The sequence below is a fragment of the Podarcis filfolensis genome (assembly GCF_964270895.1).
Source record: "Podarcis filfolensis genome assembly, chromosome: Z".
NCBI lineage: Eukaryota > Metazoa > Chordata > Lepidosauria > Squamata > Lacertidae > Podarcis > Podarcis filfolensis.
This window is the reverse complement of record NC_139617.1, coordinates 43,299,982-43,318,969: the sequence shown is the minus strand read 5'-3', so window position 1 is coordinate 43,318,969 and position 18,988 is coordinate 43,299,982. Positions and strand designations below refer to the sequence as shown.

Sequence of the window (18,988 nt, the reverse complement as noted above, 5' to 3'; positions counted from 1 at the left end):
GCTAACAATTCTCAGAGTGGTTTAACAATATTTTTGTAAACTGCTTTGAGGATTTATTACAATTGAGCAGTACGGTCAAACCTCAGAACTCAAACGTAATCCATTCCGAAAGACCGACTGACTTCCGAAACATTTGAGTTCAGAGTCGCGGCTTCTGATTGGTTGCAAGAGCTTCTTGCACTCAAGCGGAAGTTGCGTTAGACGTTCGAGTTCCGAGGTTTGAGTGTATATACATTTTATGAAAATAATAGTAATATTTCCCTCTTCCCTGGGAACTGTGGTTCTGTAAGGGGAACAGGGGTCTTGTAACAACTCTCAACACCCTTGTTGTTGTTGTTTAGTCGTCTTAGTCGTATTTGACTCTCCGTGACCCCATGAACCAGAGCATGCCTTGGAAACTCTCACTTTCTTCTCAAAGCTTCTCCTTTTTTATGTCCATGGAGTTTTCTTGGCAAAATACTGGAGTAGTTTGCCAGTGCCTTCTCCACTCAACACCCTTAAGTAAAGGGTAAAGGGACCCCTGACCATTAGGTCCAGTCGTGGCCGACTCTGGGGTTGCGACACTCATCTCACTTTACTGGCTGAGGGAGCCGGCGTACAGCTTCCGCGTCATGTGGCCAGCATGACTCAGCCACTTCTGGCGAGCCAGAGCAGCACACAGAAATGCCATTTACCTTCCCGCTGGAGCGGTACCTATTTATCTACTTGCACTTTGATGTGCTTTCAAACTGCTAGGTTGGCAGGAGCAGGGACCGAGCAACGGGAGCTCACCCCGTCACGGGGATTTGAACCGCCGACCTTCTGATCAGCAAGTCCTAGGCTCTGTGGTTTAACCCACAGCGCCACCCACGTCCACACAACACCCTTAGCTTACTACATTTCCCAGGATTCTTTTGGGGGAAGCCAAGACTGTTTCAAGTTGTATGATCCTGTTTTAAACATATAGCCCATGTGAATCATCACTCAGGAAGAACTCTGGCTTAGCAGCTGTTTGCAAAAGCGATTCTCTCCTCACCAAAGCAGGAAAGGCCAATTCAGAGAGTTCTGCTTTGCCAAGAGAGGCACGTGGACTGCAGCTGGGGTAGAAACGTCCTGTGTCTTCCACCATCTGTGCTGAAAACAGGACAGCAGAGCAGATGCAAAGAGCCCCCCCCCCCACACACACCATACAGCGAGCATGTGGGGTGGACCTCTGTGAATCACAAATGCACCATAAACTAAAATGTGCTGTTCCTCTCCTTTCTGCCCATTTGCTGTCGGGAGAGTGGAACAGATGGTGGGCTTCGCTTAAACTGCAATGTAGCTATTTGGCTAAAGCCAAGGCAGTCAAGTGCTCTGTCAGCAGAACAGAGTGGGCTTTAAGTCCACTTAAATGAACCTATGGCTTTCCCAAATGCTCTCTGTAGTGGGATATTGACTACAAAAGATGCTCCCTGGAACAGTGTATGCGGCAAGTGCTTATTTATAAAACACAATATTGCTTCTGCGAATCAGTCTGGCACAGGCTGTGTGCAACAGCCAGCTCATAAAAGCAAACATTTCAAAATTGCAAAAAAATAAATAAAAAATATATATTGATAGGCGGCAGCTATAAATATAATGCTTATCGAAGGGCTGTGGGTGAAGGCAGCACAGCAATTAGACAGAAGAGACACACACACATAGCTCAATCCAGGTGATTATTTGCAATCTCAGTTGTTTCTACATACTGAAGCCATTCTTTGTCTCTCAGTTTGGTATAAAAGCTCACTGGCAGGGCCCACCCATTAAAGCTAAAACCCACACAGGAAGGGGCAGTCCACACCATCAGCTTTCCATTTCATTCACACAACTGGGATTGTGGGTCACTGTCGCTGTATTTGGGATATTACCATAAATACAATCCACCTAATTTAGAAGCAATAGTTGGCTGCAATCAAATCTATCTTAAAAATAAAAATAGTACCCTTTCACTGTGCTGTAGATCATTATGTAGTATCTCATGTGCAATCCAGCATGAAAAGGTTGCTTATGTTGGCGCTAAAGCAAGGTTCTGTTTCTCCTGATGATGAAACTTAGAAATAAAGCAGCTTTAAAAAAAGATAAGGTTTGGGTAAGGGTCCCAATAGCAGAGGGACAAGTTCTCAACTCACCAATACTATCATCCAGGTTTCCTTTTCCTTTACTATGCCCTTTTAAAATGTGTGTGTGTGTGTTATTGGGTTGTTTTTGTTTTTTATTTTGATTATGTATTTTGTGGTTTTATATTCTGATTTTATCCTGTGAGCCACCCTGAGACCTGCAGGTATGGGGCGGTATATAAATTTAATAAATAATCATAATCATTATTATATGAATATTATTCCCCTCTACTCTCTCCACATCACACACTTAACAAAAAATCACACAACTCTGCATGTCATTAAGAGAATGCACACAAACAAACACAGTCTGCAAAATTCATTCCAAGTGCAGAGTCTGGGATCTTTAGGACAGAGCCACACTAGCACAGAATAAGATCTGTGGTGTTTTTAGGTGCTACAGTCAGGCAGGTGTGTGTCAGGGTTGTGCCCCCTAATTATTCACACTCCTGCACTTTTTTGGGTATCCATCACCTTAACTGTAACCCTGCCTTTCCTGAACTGTCTTTGGGAAAAACTAGAAGGAAGCTTGAAGAGAGAGCAGCCTGCCAGTCCCCCTTTTCGCAAGAGTAAATTAGTAGGAAAGGTATCTATATATCCAGCTCTTGCAACTACAGTGGGAGCGTAGTGATCCTCTCTGTTCTACATAATACCTGTCACATCCAAAGCATTTCAGACCAATTAACTCTCCACTTTTGCTTGGCAGAGGCAGAGCACAAACGCATATGCAGTACCTTGGCCTTCCCCAGCCCACATTGAGAATGCAAGGGCCGTGATAACTGGAGCTTTGGCGAGCTGTGACTTTTTTTCTCCCTCCAGCAAACCAAGCCACTACAGAACCAGCTTGAAATCATTTCCCCTGCCCCAGCATTTTTGCAAGGGCACCGCTGGAAGTTAACACCGTTAATTCTGGCAGATTAACGCTGGGCAACTGTGTCCTATTTATGCTTAACAAGCTGGTTTCCTTTCTCTCTCAGACATTTCGGTTACATCAGAGGGTGTGTTTCTTGTCCTTTTTGGGGCATGCCTAGGGTGTGCTAATTCACCCAGCTGTGGTTTTACGCTTCATCTGACCCAAGCCATATGCCCACTGGCTGATGCGCAAACCCGTCTGTTACTTTAAATAAGGCCTAGCGGCGTCGCTGGCAACACAGCATTTTGCTGTGAAAGGAACTGAGACGTGAAGCCATGGCGTGCGGGGGGAGGGGGGGAGAGATCCCCTGTAATGAAATAAAAAGCTGCCTTTCCCCCATCTTACGGACAAGTAGCTTTTCCGTACGGTGCAACTAGTGGAAACCCATCAGGCAGTGCAGCGGTGTGGAATGCTGGATATTGAAGGTGCAGGGTTAAACATATCGTTTGTCAGATTTGATCTTGTTTACTCCCAATTTCTCCTTCCCCTAGCAAAAACATCAACAAGAAACATGGCTTTCCAAGACATTTTTTTTTTCAAGCGAGAGACAACACAAAAGTCATGAATCAAAAACAAATCTCGGATCAGTTCCCATCCAGCAACGCTATTGCTGCTGTTCAAAACAAAAGGTTCATGAACATAGAATCCTAGGAGACAGTTTTAGCTTCAAGTCAAGTTTCCTGCAATTGCAGCAGTCCAACTTCATAATGATCAATGGGCACAAAGTCAGTCTCCCTCTTGCACACACACACACACACACACACACACACACACAACACATGTTGAGCACCAGGGCTCTGTTGGCACTGTAAGGATGGGTGAGATCCTGGTTTGGGGAGTGGGGGGTTGATTTCAAACCAGGACTGTGGTGATGAAGTGTTTGTGATGGGTGGGCTGCACCAACACGGTTGGGAAATTAAAAGGATTCAGTAGTGGGGAAAGTACTAGCAGCTACTGTGGTGAAAAGGCCAATGAAAAGAGACTGGTGCTGGAGCCCTGATACACATGCAGTGGCAGAAAGTGAGGGTGGAACCTAGGGGTGCAGGGCAGGACTAATTAAAATCCCAGCTCTCTTTTATCAGCATTCTCCACTTACTCAGGAGATTTACTTAGCTAACTTCTATTTTAATAATAATAAAATGCGCACACACAAACACAGAGATTGTCTAACTTTTCTTCTAAGAGCACACACAAAAAAGGTGGCTGCTGCACCAGTTCAGCCAGTACTGTGGCACACTCTGCTTGAAATCTATGGCACTGAATTACAAGTCAGTCTACTAGGAACAACAAAGGAATCTCTTGCGTGGACACACGTGTTACCCCCCCCCCCCACACACACACCATGCCTTTTTCCTCTTAAGGTGTGGAGTACCTCCTCAGGTGGTAACTGTAGATCTTAATGCAATGATCCCAACAGTCCAAGACCAAGAGCTGTCCCTTGGGGGTGATGGCTATGCCAACAGGGCACGTGAGTCCCTCCCGGATTAAGATGTTATAGCCACCCCCTTTTGGAAAATGCAGTATTTCCTTCCGGCTGCTGTCTGCAACGATCAGGTCCCCCCGGGCGTCCACGCACATCCCTGCGATGCACCGGAAGTCCTCGTTCTCCGAGAAGAAATGGCTGATCTGCCGGCCAAGGTGGCCATCTGGGCCAACGGAACCAATTGAAAAGCCTCCTTCCAAGTGGTGCTCGTGTTGGCGGTTTTCAAGGTTCAAGCCCAGCCCCTGGGTGAAGTAGATAGTCCCTTCGGTGTCGCAAGTCACAAACTTGGGGCGCACAGCGCTACACAGGCAACTGTACTTCACAACCCCAATGCTGCGGTCTACTGTGAAGCACCAAAGCTTCCCCCCTTCCACATCCGTCACTACAAACTGCCCTGATGGGAGGGCAGTGATGCCCCACGGCTTGCTTAGCTGGCTCCTGTGGCACGCCACACAGTGCCCGTCCATCGTGTACACCTTCACAGAGTTGTCGTAGCTGTCGGTCACGCCAATCAGTCCATTGCAGTTCATGGTGACAGACAAAGGAGTCAGGTTGGGCAGATCTGCTCCGAGAAAGCTGAGCACAAAGCTGTCAATGCCACTCGGACTCCGGCGGATCTCCTTAAGGAAGCCCTTGCGGGTAAAGACTTGGATTCGGAAGTTTCCGCGATCTGCTACAAGCACCTCCCCCTGAGGGGTGACGTGCAGGCTGACAGGCAAGTTGAAAGTCCCTGGAGTGCTACCTTTAGAGCCCATCTTCTTGAGGAAGTTGCACTGCTGGATGCTGGCTGCTGCCTCTGGCTTGCATGGTTTGGTGGGCGAGGAGCAACTGGGCAGCGAGCTGACCTCTGCGTCAGCCACATTTGCCTCCCTGAAGGAGACAGAGGCCACTGCCACCATCTCCACCTGCGATTCCTCCACATTGATGCTCCTGGGTTTTTTAACCACTTGTCCAATCTGCAGCGGCCCAACATGGCCTACCTTGAGGAGCTCAACTTCTTGCAGGGTCAGCTCTTTCGGGAGGCTGTTCATCAGTTCAGGTTCCTCTTCATCACCCTCTTCCTCTAAGAGGGCTATGTCTCCCTGTTTGATTTTGGCAAGGAAGTAGTCACACCGTGACACAATCTGCACCTCGGCGATGTTCAGCAGGTAAGCCTGCTCCTCCATGATCTGGCTGTTCACTTTCTCCACCTCAGAGAGGGAAGTGGTGAAGAACTTTCGGGACCTAGCAAGCTCCTCTTGGACTTTGCGCTCCTCTTTCCCATACTCCTGCAGGACGGCTTTGTACCTTACTTGGAGGTCCTTCGAAACTCCTTCCAAAGTTGCCTTCCTTTTCTGCAGGTCGCCCATGAGCTCTCGCAGCTGGCCGAGCCGGGCCCCAAATTCCCTCCTCCGTTCGTCGGCTGCCTCTTTGATAGCAACCACGCCATGCCCCTGCTCCACATGCTCAGCTTCTTTGCACGATTCACACAAGACCATGCCACAGCTCTTGCAGAAGTGCTTGGGGAGCCTCCGCCCACAAGCCTTGCACATGAGGATGCCAACGGTTTCGCTGAGTCCCGCTGTGTCGATGATCTTCAGCACGGTCAGGTTGTCCGTCAGCTGAGCCAAGCTGGTGATCCTCGTGACTTTGCTGCAGAAGGGACAGCGTATCCCGTTGATGCTGTTGGCCAGGAGCTTTTCAGTGCACTGTTTGCAGATGGTATGCCCACAGTGCAGCAGTTTCGGCCTTAGGTGCTCTTCGGTAAAACATTCCATGCAGATGGGGCATTCCAAGACTTCACGGAGTGCGTCCACATTGAGATGAGGGGCAGCAGCCATGACTTTGCAGGTGAGGTCGAGAGTGGCTGCATTTATCTCAGCCGTTTTTGATGCTGTTAGGGAAAAGAGAAGAATAAAATATTTAAGTCCTAGTGGGTGCTTAGCCCTCCAATATTCTGAACCAGGCTGATTCAATTGCACTGCTTTTTTTTCTTTTTTAAAAAAGTGTCAGGCTTCTAGATCTCATGACTTTTTTTGGTGTGGAGCAGGGAGCTTCTAAGACTATAAGGGACATAGAAAGAGCTTTCACTGGCCCAAGTGAGAGATTCCTTACTTCTGCATCCCTCTACCTATGCCAAGCAATTATCTCACAAGAATCCAGTGCATGCAACCTACTGCTTTCATTACACCTCTAGGCCACCACGCCCTTCAAGCTTTGAGTGGGTTGCAGTTCTCTCTCTCTCTCTCTCTCTCTCACACACACACACACACACACACACACACACAAAATACGCAGATTTGGGTTTGTTTCTTTGTTTTTGTCACACTAAATAAAGCCATGGGCTCAAAAGGTACAATTAAATAGGAAGTTTAATCTTCACAGCTGAACTGCCCCAAATGGAAAGGAAACTTCACAAGTTGCAGCAGCTCTGGCACTGAGCAAGTCTGGATGTGGAACAGCCTTTTGAGAGGAGCACAGTATGTACCCCTGGCCTTTCAAAGACTCTGCCCACGCTAAATAAGTAAGGGGCTGGCATGGAGCATCTAGCGCAGGGGTTGGCAAAGTTTTTGTGGCTTGGGCCAGTTCATGGTCCCGCAGACGCCGCAGTGGGCTGGAGTGCACACACGTACAAACACTATTTCCGGCGCAGAGGAGATGTGAGCAGCTTCCCATTGGCTACAGGAGCTTCCTACAGCCAATGGGAAGCCAGCCAGCTTTGCAGAAGGCGGTCCCCGCTCTGCTCCGCACCGGTTTAGCACGGCGCACAGGAGCCGACTCAGCGGGAGGCAGGGGTCCATGGGCCGGTTAAACGACCCCCATGGGCCGCTTGTGGCCCATGGGCCTTAGGTTGCAGACCCCTGATCTAGCGCAACCTAGGTAGGAATGCCTCTCAAGTAGAATGTTACTCTTCAGAGCTGATGCTAAATATAATCCACCTTAATAAGTCAGATCTGTTTAACATGCTTTGGATTGAGAGAAGGACTGCAACTCATTGCCAGCACACCTGCTTTGCATACAGAAGGTCACAAATTCAATCCCTGGCAGCTCCTGTTAAAAGGTTCCATTAGAAGAGGTGGGGGGGGACCTTTGGTTCCCCAGATGTTGTGAAATTACATATCCCATCATCCCTAGGCATTGTTCATGCTTTCTAGGGCTAGTAGGAGTTGCAGGTCAGCAGCACACAGAAGGCCAAAGGCTCCCCACTCCAGAATTAGCAGGTGATGGGAAATATCTTCCTCTGCCTGAGATCCTGGAAGCCATTCACAGCAGATGGGAAAAATGTATTTTGCAGTATAAGGCAGGTTACCATATTCCTAGCATGGTATAGAATAATGAGGGGACAAATAGACTAACAGACAAATAGACTAACAGAGAAAAGAGATGAGAAGGATATATGGGAGAGAGAATGGAGAGCTGCAATGTTATTTCTACTAAGAGCGGACATGGCCAAAATAATGGTCACGACCAACTTAGGTTGATTTGAGCTGTGGGGAACCTTTGGCCCTCCAGCCATTGCTGAACTAACTCCCACCAGCCCCAGCAAATATATCCAATGGACACGGATAATGGGAGTTGTAGTCCAGCAACATCTGGGGGGTGGGGGGCAAAGGTTCCCCTTACCTGTTTCATTTCTGTGTGTCTACTCTGTGTGTAACTTAGTGGAGGAGTACAACCTATAATACCGATTCATATTTTTTGGGCAAAAGATCTCAATTTTGGGGGTAAGTCGGGCTTGGGAGGGGAAATGTGGGGGTGGCATGAATGAACAGATTCTTTTAGTGACTAGATCACCTTCACACAGCTTCAGCTGCATGCATGTAGCTGGTGAGGGGCCAGAGCTATGTAGAGAGTGCATGATTCAGACACATATTGGACTTGGATTCAGTTTCTGGAATCCTTAAAAGATGTGAAGTTGCAACGCTGGGAAAGGTGCCTGCCTCAGTTTTTAGAGAGCCACTCTGAAAAGCTATGGCTCTGTGGTAGAGCATCTGACTTGCATGTAAAAGGTCCAGCTTCAATCTCTAATGGCAACTGCAGGTAGTAGGCCTGTGAATGTCTCCTGTCTGAAGCCCTGGTGAGCTCCTTCCAGGCTGTGCAGGCAATACTGACTAGGTGGAGCAGTGGTCTGCCTTCATAACAGGAGAGAATGACCACAGTTCAAGAGTAGAGCATATGATCTGTGCACCTCAAGCCAAAGGTCCAGTCACCAGCCTCGGGTAAGATGGGGCGGGGGACAGGACTCCTGACTGAAACCCTGGAGAACTGCTTCCAGTTAAGAACAAACAGATAAGATGAGCTAGATAAGATGGTTTTCCGTTTTCATAAGAAGAGCATAGCTCAACACCAGAGCTCTGCTCATGGGGAGTCCCAGATTCAACCCTTGGCGTCTGCTGTCAGTAAGCAACATACAGCACTGGATTAGGTACATGCAGGCATACTCTGCATGCAACATACACAGGTTTTAGTTAAAAAAGATGTAGTGTGAAAGAGTGCTTGAGACCCTGTGGAGCCACTTAAAAGTGGAGTGGAAGGAAAAACCGATGATCTGGCTCATTGTAATGTAGCTTCAGAATAGGAAGGCCCATCACTCAGTGGGAGTTTTCATGCTACCTGGATTAAGGTTAGAGATTGTGAAGCAATGCTGCCAGTGAGAGCATGCGGTACTGGGGTAGTGCCTTGATTCCATATAAAGCAGGTTCATGTGTTTACATACATTTGTTCACCCCTGTAGAGTGTACCATTTGTTGGGTATCAGGAATGGCAAAATAACCTCTTAGGTTACATGTCAAAGACCATGTAACACTGCTTACTGTGGAGATGAGTTTAGATAAAATGTGAAGAACAAGGGAAATGGACTGGGTGAGGGCAATCTACCACTCTTGATATTAGTCACCCCAAACAATCCTTCAAAGCAAGAAACTTCAACAAAAACCATAGATCTGATGTCTCCTAACAGGCTTCATGCTTTCAAGCCTCAAGTGTTCCAATCAGTGCTGGTACAGCAGGGGTTAATCAGGTGCTTTAAAAAATGATTGCAAAAATCCTGTGCATTTCCCTGTGCAGGGTCACATTCCTAAGCAACCCCCTCCACATGGGCGGTTTTTTGGTAAAATACATGTAATTTTCCTTCTCAACTATCCTTAATGGGTCTTGTAACAGCCAGATATCTTGCACATACTGTATAGTCAATCTAATGAGACAGTATTGTTATCCAGGTTCCCAAACCACTTCCCTATTCCTTTCCTTTATATTAAACTCTGCATTCTCAGGATTCCAGCTGTGCTGTCTTCAAAGTAGTTAAGCCATTGAAAGCCATTGAGAAAGAGCCACACAAAACAGGTGGCATCATTAAGCCATTATGCGATAGGATAGAGATGGTATTCGTCTTTCTTGTGGATTTGCAATTGGGGAAGCTTCCAGTTCTGCACAAGAATACAAACTTTGTATGCAGAAGATCTTGGGTGCAATCCCTAACATCTCCAGCTAAAAGGATCAGGGAGCAGATGACGAAAGAGATAGCAGCAGGTGGTGTAATACTGAGCTAGGTGAACCAATTGTCTAACTTGCTATAAGGCAGTTCCTATGTTCCAAATGCTTGGTCATTAAAGGAGGGGCAGGTGGATGAGAGAAATCCTGCACAACCACTGGGGTTATTAGAAAACATGAAGCTAGAGATGCATGACACTGGCAACCCCTGGGTTAGACAGAGGCCTTGTTTTCATCCAGATTGGGAAGGACTAGAGCACTCTCATAAAGCAGAATAGGGGATGTGGGAAGTGCTGTGGGTTAAACCACAGAGCCTAGGACTTGCCGATCAGAAGGTCAGCGGTTCGAATCCCCGCGACGGGGTGAGCTCCCGTTGCTCAGTCCCTGCTCCTGCCAACCTAGCAGTTTGAAAACATGTCAAAGTGCAAGTAGCGGGAAGGTAAACGGCGTTTCCATGCGCTGTTCTGGTTTGCCAGAAGCGGCTTAGTCATCCTGGCCACATGACCCGGAAGCTGTATGCCGGCTCCCTTGGCCAATAAAACGAGATGAGCGCCACAACCCCAGAGTCGGTCATGACTGGACCTAATGGTCAGGGGTCCCTTTACCTTTACCCTAGAGCACTTTCATAAAGCAGATAGGGGACCCATGTGCCCAAATGCTTCTCCATATAAATATTTTTAAAACAAGAGCAACAAAATCCCTACCCACAGAAAGCTAGCATGTCAGGGTGAAGGGTTCTGCCCTAGTCTTCTCTCTAGCATACTGATTTTCTATCTGCAGGGACTGTTTTTACTGCTTTCTTTGCGTGGGTCCTCATCTGCAGCTTATAATACTACAGCCCTACCTATCATAGCAACTTTAATACCTGAGTGGTGAAAACTCCCTAACCTGCTACCAAGCAGAATCTGATTATTAGATTTTTTCATGGATGCAAGACACTGAACTTGCTGGAAATGCGCTTCCAGGAGACATTGCTTGTTATCTGCACATGTACAAGACTAGCAGATGCGTGAGTTTCTTTGTGGTTTCTTGGCTTGGTAAATTGCACAGAGGAGCTTCTGAAATGAGCTCCGAAAAGTGGAGAATGAGAAAGTTGGTGGCTTTTTAACAAAAGAGGGGGCTCTGGGCTTTTACAAAACAACAACAGTTAGCTGTTTGTGGGGGGTGGGTTGCAGTTAAACAATGAATTTGCACATCTTCTGCTTATCAGCTGCCTACAAAGTATGACTGCAAAGAGGCATAAGTGCAGGGGAATTTCTAGATAACCAGAAGGGGATGGAGAATTCCAGGCACTATTAAATAAGACACTGGCCACATTCTGCAAAGATCTACTTCTTAGCAATAAACGGCAATCGGTTTTAATAACAAGGCAGATTTGTGACTGGTGAAACTAAGTAGTGTTACCGTTTTATTGGTACTAAATTCACATCATAAATACTCTGTGTGTGTGTGTGTGTGTCCGTCCCCCTGCGTGTTCGGATGCAGTTACTGGAAATAATTCAGCAACACAGCCAACCTGGTCTTTACCTCACTTGTGGTAGATGATCCGTAATGACATCCAAGCAGTCTTTGTCTCGTGTGTCTCGTGTCAAGGCAGTTCCCTGGATTCACAGAGGCAAAGAGAGGGGAAAGAAAATCGCAGTTAATGAGCAAGTTTCAAGCTGCCCCCACCCTGCTCCCAGAAAGTACTTTAGATACTACAAGAAACATGGTTAGCAATAAGGAGGTATATACATTGTCAAAGTAGTAATAAGCCCAACACTTCTGAAGCTGTAAAGGTAAAGGGACCCCTGACCATTAGGTCCAGTCGTGGCCGACTCTGGGGTTGTGGTGCTCATCTCGCTTTATTGGCCGAGGGAGCCGGCGTACAGCTTCCGGGTCATGTGGCCAGCATGACTAAGCCACTTCTGGCAAACCAGAGCAGCGCACGGAAGCGCCGTTTACCTTCCCGCTGGAGCAGTACCTATTTATCTACTTGCACTTTTTGGGGTGGTTTCAAACTGCTAGGTTGGCAGGAGCAGGGACCGAGCAATGGGAGTTCACCCCATCGCTGTATTCAGCTCTTAACAGGAGAAATTTAAATCTAAAGACAAAACAAGGAGACCAGCACTATATTATTTTCACTTCTGTGCTAAGCGTGAGCTGAATCAGTTGGGTACAATTTCCTGGTAGGGCCCAATTTGAATAAAATTAGTGCTGGAGTATAATTTGCTTGTCACAATTGTTTCTCTCTCCCACCCTAAAAAAGTACATTTACTCTATTTTCTTGTTTTCCAATTAATTTCATTTGCAGATGTTTGCACTAGGGCAAAACCTAACAAGCACAGCCAACAGAGGTGATTTAAAGCTGACTGAGCTGAACCAGAATTCTCAGTTGCATTGTGCAAACGGCTCCCAGTGAGTTCGGGTTTACTGAACAATTTTGTTCTATGACGTCAAAAGCCCAGAGCGTGGTGACAGTTCTGGGAGAGAATAGCTTAAAAGGAATGATCTGCAAGGGAGAAACTGTGGACAGAGGGGCGTGGGTTTAACCCATTCCATGGCTTGTGGTTCCCACCCACCCACCCTTTTCCACCAGCTGCTTGCTCTTCTGCTGAGATTCTGGACACATTTTTGCTGTGGTTGGGGAGAGGCTTGCAAAGAGAGAAGAATGGTTGGGTGGGATGGTGGGAGGGGTGCAGTTTTGGGGGGAAGTGGTGGGTTGCCCACCACAAATCATGTTCCAGTCTTCCCCATAACTTTTCAGTTCAGTGGCCACCTGAACTCTTGTCCCCATGGCTCCTGCCAAATGTCTAGAATGAGCTCACACTCACAAGATCTGACCAGTCCATACCATCTTGGTATCCAGTGGTGTAGCGTGGGTTGTCAGCACCCGGGGCAAGGCAAGTAATTTGCGCCCCCTAATCCGTGGATTTGTGCCCCCTAACCCCCAGATGTTGCGCCCGGTGCGGCCGGACCCCCCCTGCACCTCCCACGCTACGCCACTGTTGGTATCTCTGTGCTTCCACTTTTAACAATGGCAATAGAGGCAGGGTTTGAAATTAGCCAGGCGCCAGGCACATTTTGCACCTGCCTTTTGACCACTTGCGACCAGGTGAAGATAACTGGGCCCCTGACATCTCCATCTGGTAAACACTGGATCTGGACTGTTTCCACACACTAATACCCTATCCTGCAGAATACAATCAGTTGTATTTTATCTGCACAATCGGAATGAATTTCTGGAACCAAAATGCTTTTTCTGTGCAGCCTGGGGCAGGAGCTGTCACCATTAAGAAAAAGAGATTGGAATTGGTCAATATATACATGTTGACTGTCCCTGGACCATGTGACTTCTATTATTTAAGTTATCAAAGCTCTTAATCTAGTTTAAGGTTGTCATCTGAACTAGCCAGGTGTTTAACTGAGAATCAATCAGTCAAACCATCATTTGGAAAACAAGACTTGCCTCAAAATAGCAACTAGACATTCTGTTTTGGTGTCTGCAACCTTGGTTTAAGGAACCATTTGGCAGCTAGCTTATATATCTGAGTTTTTAACACTGAACAGAGGTTTCAGTATTCCGGTTTCAAGTGATGTATAAGAGAGTAAGTACAATACAAAAATGAAGTGTTTTGCTAGCAGCTTTATTCAGCTTCAAGTCTTATAAACACACTCTTCAGTACTCTAGGTGCACACTTGAGTGAAAGAAGTTGGCATTGTTGGGGTACTTGGAGGGGGCACGCATGTCAGCAATTGCTCAGCAGAAACTGTCCTAAGTGAGGCTTCTCAGATAGGGGGAGTGTAGTTGCTTAGAAAGGTCCGTATAGTTAAAAGGTCCGTATAGTTAAAGCTATGGTTTTCCCAGTAGTGATGTATGGAAGTGAGAGCTGGACCATAAAGAAGGCTGATCGCCAAAGAATTGATGCTTTTGAATTATGGTGCTGGAGGAGACTCTTGAGAGTCCCATGGACTGCAAGAAGATCAAACGTATCCATTCTTAAGGAAATCAGCCCTGAGTGCTCACTGGAAGGACAGATCGTGAAGCTGAGGCTCCAATACTTTGGCCACCTCATGAGAAGAGAAGACTCCCTGGAAAAGACCCTGATGTTGGGAAAGATGGAGGGCACAAGGAGAAGGGGACGACAGAGGATGAGATGGTTGGATGGTGTTCTTGAAGCTACCAGCATGAGTTTGATCAAACTGCGGGAGGCAGTGGAGGACAGAAGTGCCTGGCGTGCTCTGGTCCATGGGGTCACGAAGAGTCGGACACGACTAAACGACTAAACAACAACAAAGTTGCTTAGAAGACTGCTTAGCAAAAGTGTGACCAAGTGCGCTGCCTTGCCCCTGCAACTGAGGGAGCCAGGGCTACGCAAGTAAAGTTAGCACACCCTGCAGCATGTGTGGATTCAGCAGCTGCTGAATTTTGAGGGGGCCCAGCCCCCTCCTTGGAATTTTTGGGGGGCCCTCAGCCCCCATGGCGCCCCGAGTGTGACCATGATACAGTGATTGAACAAGACTCCATGAATGTGGAAATAAGGCAAATTAATCATGGATACAGCTGGAGCCATATGTAACCAAGCCAAAGCGGTCTGCTAACATGAGGATGAAATGGCACCTTAATATCAGAAGGAAACCCTTCCAAACCTTTGTCGTTTATGCAAGGAAGAATGGCACATGAGAAGATCTGGCTCAAAGCATCCCAGTTTGGTTAATAACAAAGGGACACAAGACTCTTAGTGTTTATTGCAGGTGAGTCCCCCCCCCCAATGTTAAGGGAAGTGCAAGAAGCGATGAATTCAAACTGTGGCAGATCGGATTTAGGCTGACTGTGGAGAAATATTACTTAATTTGTAAGGCCAGTTGAAAAGTCTCAGGGAAGTCTAAACTTGTAACACTCAAAACCACTTTAGCCACTTTGCTGTACTTGCAAGCAAGGCAATTAAAAGATTTGAAAGAGCAAGTTCGTTTTAACCCTCTAATAACACACTGTTGGTTTATAGTGGCCCATGTTAAAGTGATGTGGTGGTATTTCTGGCTAGAGGAGGAACAGCATTACCGCAGTTATTCAGGAAGGAGGGAATAAGGAGATCTGGGAGAGGCAGAATCATTTATAATCGTCGAGTATAGAATAGTCTTCCATCCCAAACTATCTGCTTATTCCCTCCTTTCTTAATAACCTTGGTGTCATACTTTATACACACATACTATACACACTTTAAGCCCTGTAAAAACAAACAAAAATACCAGCGCAGGAGCTGAAATGAATAGCCCTCATTGTGGTTCTATCGCCCTGTAATGTACTGCATGGATGACTTCTTCTGAAATAGGGAATCCAGTACCCATTAGAGGAATGGAATATAGCAGACTGGAAAGTGAGGTCTTATGTCTTCCTTCCATATCCGGTGCCACTTTGTATATTGACAAGGTTACCCAAGTATGGTATTGCTTTGCTGGGCGTGCCAAATGTATGGCCAATCCAAAGCATTTTCTAATTTATAACTAAGGGGATAACTTTGACACAGTCACACTCTCTACTGCAGTTATTCTCCACATCTGTTCATGTAAATCAGGCTTAGGCAAACTTGGCCCTGCAGATATTTTAGGACTACAACTCCCATCATCCCTAGCTAACAGAACCAGTGGTCAGAGATGATGGGAGTTGTAGTCCCAAAACATCAGGAGGGCCAAGTTTGCCTATGCCAGCTGTAAATGGACTTATTTGCAGTCCTAGGTGCACTAATAATAATATGCTACTACCAATAAAGAATTTGTATTGTGCTTTCAGGTGTTCAAGCACTGTACATAATGATCCAGCTGTAGGGAAGCCACTAGGGCCCACCCTAGGGAGGAGAGGGAGACAGACATACTTTTTCAAGCCTCTGACTGAACTGCACTTTCCAGGATATCGCCATGGGGAAGATGGTACAGATACTGTGTTAAAAAAGTATTTTATTTCTGGTTTTTTGTTTTTAAACTATTGGTGAACATTCTTATGCGGGGGGTGGGGGAGAGACATTTTTACCAAGATGTTGCTCTACATAGAATCACAAAACTGTAGCATTGGAAGAAACCCAAGGGTCATCTAGCTCAACCCCCCCTTCCAGTGCAGGAATCTCTTTAACCAGGATTTGGTTGGTTTGATTGATATTGTATGCCCTTTTAAAAGGAGTTGGAGGGAGGCATTGGTTTTGGGGTTTTTTTTATTATGTATTTTGTGGTTTTATATTCAGATTTTATCCTGTGAACTGCTTTGAGACCTGCAGGTATAAATTGAGTAAATAATAAAATAAATAATACCAAACTCTGCTTAGATTTGCAAATGTGCTAGCAGGTTTATTGCTGCATGTGTAAAGGATGTTCTTTTAAAGCAGGAGTAAGGAACCTTTGACAACTCCAGCTCCCATCATCCCTGAAAAGTTGGCCATGCTGGCTGGGACGATGGGAGTTCAACTACATCTGAAGGGCCACAAATTCCCCCATCCTGATTTAAAAGACTGCTATGAGTTCTCTCAAGGACCAAGGGCTTTTAAAAAAAAAACAACCACCACCAAACCAAAACCAAAAACAGCATCTCCTCTTCTGCCTGACACACCTCTGTGATCCTATATATTTTCTTCAATTCTCTCCACAAAGCCCTGCTTTTTTTCATCAGGCCTTTGGTACAATCTCCTAGTTCTTGTACTGCACCACAGGGGTGGGGAACATGTGCCCACCCTCCAATTGTTGTTGAACTCTGATTTCCATCAGCCCCAGCTAGCATGGCCAATGGCCAGAGGTGATGAGAGGTACTGTCTACCAACATCTGGAGGCCACAGGTCCCCCACCTCTACTGACCTGTAACTCAGCCATTAAATATCCTGCCCCTGTTGCATCACATGTGGCAATTTTTAGATTGCAGTCTCCTGCTGAGCAGACTGATTGTGCTATACTGTATGTATAAAAATGAATTGCTTATCTGGCTGCAGGTGAAGGAACAAAAATAATTTAAAAAGAGGAGACGGTGACAACATTGCTAGGCCACCCTAATGTAGATTAGGAAGTTGATTGTCAGTTTTCAAAGAATCCACAAAGCAATGTGTATGTGTGTGTTTTCTACGTAGTGCTTTCTATCTTAAATTGTGTGACTTAAATTGTGTGAATTATCAAAGCAAAGATAAATTTGGGTTTGTATATGTTATGGCATGGAGAGGGAAGCATGTATTGCCACGCTTAGGACACTTTTTATAGGCTATCTCGAAAGTTTACTTAAGAGAAGGCAGGGAGGAAAGTGAACTGTGCGCCCTAATGAATTTTATTAATAATTATCAAAATGACATCATTACATTTCCACCCTTCTTTCAAACAGCTCTCGATTCTCCCCATGACCTTTATAATCTTCACAGCGGCCCTGTGAGGTAGATTAAGCTGAGAGACAATAAATGGCTGTCCAAATAAAAGATGCCACTAAGCCAGGGAGTTAAAGTCATGCCTGTCCAGTTTTAATTCCAACATCCTGACCGCTAGGTTAGGGAACTGGAGGGGTAAAAATAATATTTGGCCCATGAGGCTTAGAGACTTTTGTGGTGTACGAATTTTAGTCGGGTGCAGCACTGATCACATGCTGGGCATGGAGAGAGAAAAAGAGATTTTTCGATGCATGTAATCCATAGATCTCTATGAAATTTTGTGTGCACGCCATAGCTCACTATGAAACTGGGGCTTCTTTCAGGGAGCTCTTGTCAGACCCGCAGCGGGGCTGAAGATTATGCCCTTCAGCTCCTGAGAGATAAGCGCTGCTAGTAGCTCTGGAAGGATTTGGGGCTCCCTATGCAGGAAAAGACCGTGGGCTCCTTTCACCTGAAAGGGAACTTTGGCACAAATCTGCATGCAGAATTGCGGCTCCAGGAACTGCAAAACTTAGGCTGTGCTGCTGCTGCTTGCTGTCTCTCTTTTCGGCCCTCTCTCGCACATACTTCCTACGGTGGGACTTACTTCGGAATAGAAAGTGTGCTCCAAGCTGGCTTAGATGCCCGTTTTAAGGAGCATTGAGCAGCTGGAATTTAGGAGAACTGAAGTGTTTTAAAACAACAACCTGCTTTTGTATTGCACGGTGTGTGTCTGTGGTTTGTTTTTGTTTTTTTAAATGACGTGTCCTTTGTTGCTTTTTCTGAAGACGGGTCCCCCCCCCCAACCCCTTGTTCGGATTTCCGCATCTGTGGTGGGCCGGAAGCTGGACTTTGGCGAGGCCTCTCTGCAGAGGGAATGATGCTCGCGTCTCTTTGCACGGCCAGATCTCTCGCTCTTTTTGCACAGGAAGCGAAGCGCCCGCAGCACCGTCTGCTTTAGGGATGCAGCGAGGGGGAAGGAGGCGCGGCGGGATGGAAGAACCAGCCTTTTCTGGGCGCAAATGAGAAGGGTGGAAGTTGCATGGGGATAACTGGTTGGGGAGGAGATGTGCTGGGGTCGCCCAGTTCCTGCCCGTTGCCCCCCTCCCTTTCCCCGGTGCGGCCACCCCTTTGCCCCCCCCCCAACAAAACAGAGCCCCTCCCTACCTGCAGCTTTCTCTCTCTCTCTCCTGCAGCTGCATCAAGCCTTTGTCCCCACTATCCTCTGCGCCTGCGCGAAGGGGCCTTTGCCACGCCCACCCCTCCCTCCCTTCCTCTGGCACAACCCTCATTCGCTCGGCAACGTCGACTCCTGCGAAGCTTCATGGGAGTTGAAGTCTTCAAGGGAGGTCTTCTTTCCTCCGCTTCCGGGAGGAGTTTTGGGGCTCCGGAGTTCGAATCCGCGGAATACCCGAGGCGGATAATTGTTTCAGGCGTTATTACTATTAATAATAATCATAATAATATAATTATAATTTATTATTAATATTAATAAATAATAATAATAATAATGGCAGCAATACTGGAGATTGAGAGTCATCCAGCTTTAATGCGACTTTAGGGCTTTAAAACCCACACACAACAACAACTTTGTTTTTCTTTGGGAGAGTAAAAAGCGTTTGCTGTACTCGGTGGTCTGGGGGTGTTTTTTAGA

At 46.6% G+C, this 18,988-nt stretch overlaps 2 protein-coding genes across 6 annotated transcripts in view; one reads left to right on the top strand and one right to left on the bottom strand.

The window, feature by feature from the left end:
• Window positions 1-18,988, top strand: part of ASTN2 (astrotactin 2) — a 656,937-nt gene that overhangs the window by 485,503 nt on the left and 152,446 nt on the right. The gene's annotated exons all lie outside the window — the stretch shown is intronic.
• On the bottom strand, window positions 3,546-18,586 carry TRIM32 (tripartite motif containing 32). The gene is made up of 3 exons (XM_083597312.1): window positions 18,502-18,586; window positions 11,513-11,586; window positions 3,546-6,389 (listed from the first exon to the last, which is right to left on the bottom strand). Exon 3 carries the CDS (start codon window positions 6,334-6,336, stop codon window positions 4,390-4,392), a length of 1,947 nt encoding a protein of 648 aa, XP_083453438.1. The 5' UTR covers window positions 6,337-6,389; window positions 11,513-11,586; window positions 18,502-18,586; the 3' UTR covers window positions 3,546-4,389.